Source organism: Mus caroli, chromosome 16 (assembly GCF_900094665.2).
Source record: "Mus caroli chromosome 16, CAROLI_EIJ_v1.1, whole genome shotgun sequence".
NCBI lineage: Eukaryota > Metazoa > Chordata > Mammalia > Rodentia > Muridae > Mus > Mus caroli.
In genome coordinates, this window is record NC_034585.1 from 24143098 (window position 1) to 24149981 (window position 6884).

At 37.2% G+C, this 6884-nt stretch overlaps 1 protein-coding gene across 2 annotated transcripts in view; it reads right to left on the minus strand.

The window, feature by feature from the left end:
* Gmnc (geminin coiled-coil domain containing) overlaps positions 1-5691 on the minus strand; it is a 34694-nt gene extending 29003 nt beyond the window's left edge. Inside the window, exons 1-2 of one of the 2 annotated variants that reach the window (XM_021185618.1) lie at positions 5545-5691; positions 3992-4122 (exon numbers count right to left, since the gene is read on the minus strand). In XM_021185618.1, coding sequence (XP_021041277.1) covers positions 3992-4043 — 52 coding nt within the window. In that variant the 5' untranslated portion in view covers positions 4044-4122; positions 5545-5691. Of the gene's footprint in view, positions 1-3991; positions 4123-5544 lie in introns of those variants that run through there. The other variant, XM_029470842.1, reaches the window with a different exon arrangement.
* Between the last annotated feature and the right edge of the window lie 1193 nt (positions 5692-6884).

The window sequence follows — 6884 nt, forward strand, 5'->3', positions numbered from 1 at the left end:
CACACACACACACACACACACACACACACACACACAGAGTCATCTTCAGTGAGCTGTTGCATCCTTCAGACACTAGAGAGGGCTTGCTGAAGACAGTTCTAATTCTCAAAAGGGAAGCAAAGAACAACTCCATTAACAGGATTGATCATTCTAGGTAAGGAAAGGCAGTTCCATTGTGCATTTTAAAGCACACAAAAATAGAGTGAATGTTGCAAAAACTGGAGTGGGAATGTTTATTTTGTATGACCTTGCAATATGACGCTCAGTCAACTTGCTTTAAACTTAGTCATGGCTGCACACACTTGCAATTCCTGTACTAGAGAAATAAGAACAAGGACATTGTGGGTTCAATGTTAATCTCAGCTATGGAATAAGTTTAAGGCCAGCCTGGGTTACATGAGACCTGACTCAAAAACAACAAGCAAATAAACAACATAAAAAGAGAGAGACTAATACATCAATCTTCTCTAAAGACTGGTCAGATCTAGAACATTCTGTTTTCTACCTTTAGATTTGTGAATGAAAGGCATTTTTAGGAAATAAAACTCAGAATATATGCAAATATAAGAATAAGATTTAGTATTTTTTTAGGTCTTGGAATTTTATCCTACTGATGACCTGAAATCCACTGACTAGTGGAAACTTGGCTGGTTCATAACTTGGTATTTCAAATAGTGTTGTGATAAAGCCAGATATGCAGTTATCTCTATTATGAAGGAAAATCTGTAAAAACAAAACAAAAACAAAAACAAACAAAAAAAAACTGCTGGGCAGGATGGGCAAGACAAGTGTTTGGATAGATTTGAGTCGGAGGGTTTTTCTCAGAAGATGTCAGGGCAGGTTGATATCCCCTTCCTTCTCTGAGGAGAAGAAGATGAGAGGTGGGTGGTGGGGGAGAAGACAAAATAAGAAGGGAACACTAGTATTATTGGTAGATATATAAATTTCACACTCACTATATAAATTAGCATAGAAATCCTTAAAAATCGTAGGCTAGAACAATCATATGATCCAGTAGAATCCAATACAACTTCCAACATGGTCATTTGACCTTTGACCTATATCTCTAGATTTCAGTTTTAAAATGTACAATATGTAAACAATAATAACAATTTTATTTTACTCTGGATTTTACTGGCTGTGAAATATATGCATATAAATGTATATGAAAATCAATATCTGTGTATATGTGGTGTGTGTGTGTGTGTGTGTGTGTGTGTGTGTGTGTGAATTTGGGTGTCTTCTTTATAACCTTCAATGTAGGCTCTTCTGGCAACACATAATGTAGGCATAGACCCATCAAGGAGAACTGAGATTCAAGTCTACTGAATCTTGAGTGGGAAGACTTGTAGGGAAAGTTCTAAGACCATTTTTTTCAACTAGATAATATGATATTTTAATAAACCTTCTATTGTAACATGGATGGAGCAGAGGGAATGAAGCAGACCCAGGTCACTAGAGTAGGCTCTAATGACTGTGTGGCTACTGTGCTTTCCCCCAAAATGTGTACCTTTGGCAAAAGCTAAACACTAAACAAAATAAATAAACACCCCTGAGTCTCACAATCATATCAACATGAAATGTATAATTTATACTATTTCCTGGAATTTCAAAATCCCAATTTGAATTACTATTCATAATTCTAATGGGGACTCAGTGGGCTTAGAGTTTGATTCCTATTACACTCTATCAACAGGATGTTCAACCATTAGATTTCCTTGTTAATGTCATTTTGGTCAAATGGTCAATTTGTACATTCTTCAAATACTCTATTTTCTTGAATGATATCTTTGATCGCATCACCTCATCATTGGTATAAAGTCCTATAACATCTTGTCTTTACTTTACTGCTTTACTGGATTCAAAGATTAATATTTAATCTATAGTAAATTACTGGATTTTTGTTTGTTTGTTTGTTTTTCGAGACAGGGTTTCTCTGTGTAGCCCTGGCTCTCCTGGAACTCACTCTGTAGACCAGGCTGGCCTGGAACTCAGAAATCCACCTGCCTCTGCCTCCCAAGTGCTGGGATTAAAGGCGTGTGCCACCACTGCCTGACTTAAATTACTGGATTTTTAACAACTTTAGAAATCAATATGATGAATTAAAACACATTCAAACTCCATGATTAAATGTCTAAACAATAAATTCATTTAAAAAGAAAAGTTACAATGGACATTATAAAATATGTAGAACTATAGAAAAAGATGGATTTTTCATCAAAATTTGTTAGGAATAAATATATTAAAAGTGCTTTATAGATTTAAAATAGTGAGAAGAGCTGGGGCTGTTGCTTGGTGATACAGCATTTGCCTAACATGAAATCATTTTCACTTCCTGACAAACAAACAAAATCCTCAAAAAACCCTGGGAAACAAAAATTGAAATTTTACCTTATTATTTAATCTACAAAGCTAGGAGAAAAATGTTGAAAGTAGGAAAAGAAAGAAAAGATTGGTGACAGAATAGGAGTCATTGTAATGAAGAACTGAAAAATGCTGAGCTCATCAGAAAATGTCTTTAATTAGTTTTTAATAAATCTATTCAATAGGCATTCATGTAATTATCTGGTAATGATAAGAAAGAATGTTAAACTGTCTGAGATACTGAGATAAGTATGAAATTACAGTTACTTTAATAAAAATGTATAAGCACTTTGAATTTATGAATGCATATAACTTTGAACATTTTCTTGTTAATATTTTAGAAATATTGATATTTAAAGTGTTAATTATGGAGCTGGAGAGATGGCTCAGCTATTGAAAGCACTCCCTGTGCTTGCAGAGCAGTATGCTCAGTGCCCAGCATTCCTGCTAAGCACCTCACAAATCCTCATGGCTCCAGTTTTAAGGGACCTAAAACTCTCCTTTGGCCTCCATGGACACACATATGCAGTGCTCACATTCACACATGCTCATACGTGCACAAAAATGTGAAAACCTACTTGAAAATAATAATGATACACTGTGCTCTTGTGTTTTCATTAATGAGTGTTTAATTCTACTTACAAAACCTCAATGATCTTATTTCATTGACATTAATGGTAAAGAGAGAAACTTCACATATGAGGTGTGTGACGAAGCTAAAGCAACACCCAGGTGAAATCTGATGAGAACTGCCTTAGATATCGCAGGGTGGGATGGTACCCAAGGGGTCAGACCCCCTCCTCTAAGGAGAACCGGAGGGGACGATGGGGGGGGGGAGTTTTGTAAAGGTTGGACTGGGAGGAGAGGAGTGTGTGTGTGGTGGAGCTGTGATGGGGATGTAAAGTGAATAAAAAATAAATTATAAAAAAAAAAGAATTACCTTAACAAGGAAGACACATTACTCAAGCTCCCTGTAATGATAGCTGCAAAGTTCTAACATCGGGAAAACGTTGCCTTTGTCTGTGTGATGTCACTCCATCCTTACCACCCATGGTTTAGAGAAGAATTTGAAGGATATCAGTACTCTCTGACTTCTAGCTGTTTCCTTCGTGCTTGCTCTAAACTTCACAAAATTCTGTTACCTTTTCTGGCTGTGCAGTATTGACTTGTAGAGTCGCTTTCAGAACGTTTTTCAAATATCCCTGATCTTAGGCTTGACCTAGGCTCTGCAGTTCGCTCACACAGGGCGCTACACTTTAGGACCCAGACCTTGAGTGTACCACCCTCTTTGCAGCAATGGCTCCCAATGGAGAGCTGCTCCACTTGAGCATCAGGCATCTGGTCCTGCCTACCCTTCTGCTTCGCTGTGCATTCTCACTGATCCATTCTAATTAGACAGACAGCAAACTCGGCATATTCTGTGTACCAACAACCGGCTTCTAATATACTCGTGTTCACGCTTTTTCTGACACTCACACTTTATTAACACATGCTGGTTTGGCATTATTAACGTTTCTCTCCCTCTTCTGCCAGAAAGAGCCTCTGAGTCAGTCCTCAGCATTTCTTGTTTCTGCCTCTTTCTAACCGGTCTTACTGGCACCACGTTGGCCACGAGCCCATCACTAACCTGGAACACAGCATCTTCCATAGCCTCTCGTTGCCCAGTCCGTGATTCTCATCACTGCTCAGTTTTTGTCAAGCATCATGCTCATCTGTGAGCTCACATGAACGCCTTCTTCAGCGAGTCACTTTTTCTTACTGCAAAAAACGCTAAAAGATTTTAAGAGCTCTCAAAATCAGTCTCCCGTGTCTAATCAATGTAATTTCCCATGTCTAATCTGCACCTCTTTATGTTCCTGGTTATAATATTCACAATAAGTGAAATCTCACTGTACATTAATCACACTGAAAGTAAATTGTAAAGACCTCCCACTATGACCTTGCAAATAAGTCTTTTGCTATGGAAACAAGATTATAGTTTGGGTCAATTAAATTTTCTTTTATTAAAACACATTCAAATAAGAATGTAAGAAAGATTAAACTGAAAGAGTAAGTTTATTAATTTATACTTTTATTTTTGGTTTAAAAAGAATTATTTCTTGCTTAGTGACAGTCATAAAATATATTTTTTTTATGATGGCAAATTGTGTTTAAAAACAAACCTTTGGCTCTGATTGTTAACCAGTTTGCCCCACAGGGGGTAGTGAAGAGGCTTTGTGCAGCTTGTCTAATATTATCCTAAAGGGTTATTAAGAAAATTGCCTGTAACTTGTACCGATCTGTGGTTTCTGCAATTTCCCATTGACTTATGTCTTTTAATTCCCTGGTTATACACCATATCAGTTGTTTCTTAATTCACTTTAAGCCACATATCATTATGTCTGTTACTCAGAAGCCCCAAGTCCCTAGCCACCCTCAATGGTTATTTAATATGATAGCGGAGATTATGTAATCGACAATGAAACTGGATCGCAAGCTGAGCTTTAAGATGTAAGGGACAGTAGACTATTCTCAGATTGCTTCATGAAAGGATTTACAATAATAGCAACAAAATCACAAGTCTTAAAATTAGCATTATTTAAGTAGCTAGTTTCCTATCTATATTTAATTTTCTGGGTTCTTAAGTTTTATATTTTACCTACTGCTTCTGCTTTCTCCTGTGTTTATATCCACATTCCTGGTCCCATACATGTCATCAATGAAGATCATTCTTTCTAACTGCTATAATATATTCATGAATATAAACTCAAAATAAAATATTGTAACATGTAAATATAACCTTTTTTAAAGTTGAGAAATGTATTCCTCATAGTCATACTAGGTTTAAAAAAAAATAATGCTGCCAAATTCTGGTAGCAAAATTCAATATTATTCGATGCTGTTATTATTAGTGTTATTCCTTCAATAAAAGCTGTATTGATAAGCTTGGTACAGCATGCATATGTGAATGTACATTTGCTCAAAGTATTCATCAACTTTCCCTTTATATTGAATAGGCACATTTAAAGCCATATATACATTTTCAAAATATTAGGGGCTTTTTTGTGTGCAGTCAATAACAACTAAAACAATTCCAGAAAGTTTTCATTTCTCCCCCACACATTGTGTGACAACTATTTCCCAGAGAGATTGCCCAGACCTGCAAATACATACATGTAAGTTTATATGTAGCACTCTTACCTTGAGATGAAATTTCTTAGCCAGAATCGTGCACCACTGTCTCTAACATTTAACATCTCATTACTCTCTGGAAACCTCACTACTACCCATAAATGTGTTCCGCTGGCTCGTAAACAATTATATCATCAGTCCCCTCCGTCTGTAACAAGAGACCTTAACCACAGAACTGGGAAATAAAAGGAAGACTTGTGCCAGGAGCAATATTGATGCCAAAAACCTGCCTTGCAATGATTGGCTGAATGGGCCAACCAGTTGAGTTTCATTCACCACACTGGACTCTTGAGTTAACCCACAAGCATTTTTTTTTTCATTTTCTCTATTTTTTTTTTCCTTTTCCAAGGTCCCCTTTGATTTCATGCTGGCTTTTTAAATTGAGGATAAAGTTAATTCACTTAACAATGCCACAGCTGGAATTAAGTATGCCTCTTTTACTGCTGGGCTGAGCGGCTGTACAGCCTGGTTGTGTCTTATTGGATGCCCAACACCCTTGACGGCTGTTGCTGACTGAGTGGTGCCTCTAGCGACAGGAAAGAAGTTAACTAATTATGAACATATGGTTTGGCAGGCACCTTGTTAGCTTGCTGCTGCGTAGGTGTTTGGAAGCAGGAGAAGGGGAAACTTTGAGGTAGAAGGTGCGGTTAAAAGTCCCACTGATAAGCCTGGGGGAGATTTGACTGATCCTAATCTATTCTTTTTGTCAGGAGTCAGCGTGCTTCTGGCAGCAACAGCTTGGTAATAACAGAGATTTGTGGCCCTTAAGCTCTTGTGGTGATAGCCGGCACACGACCAGACCAGTCAACTGGCTGCTTAAAAGGCCTCGCATTAATTGGCCATAGTGGTGAGAACAGAAATGAGAAGTTAGGTCAAGGTAGAACACATGGTCTACCTGAAATGGCTCACCATGATCGGCTGCACAGATGTCGTCCTTTATTGATGTGATCCACAGTAGAGGAATAAGAGAATCCTTGGGGAATGGGCTGCAAGAAAGCGTGTATAAGAGCAGCAAGTGCGGCCTCTGTGTGCAAATTACCTCGAGGAAAACACAGGTGTATGCAGAATTGGAAGAAGAGTTATCACATTGCTTGTGGGTTATCAGATTAAAAAAAAAAAACAACTGAGTGCACTTTATAGAAAGGAAAAAATTAAAAACTAAACAGAGAGTACTGTAGAATTGAAAAATTCTGTGACTTTTACAAATATATCAGATAAAATAGTGTTCATTCATACTCAGTGATCAACAGCAAGTCATATGAAATAGGATATTTTCTCATAACTATGTCTACGTATATGCAACAGACTTGTTTCATTATATTTTCTTTTGTTATTTGTATGTGTGAACA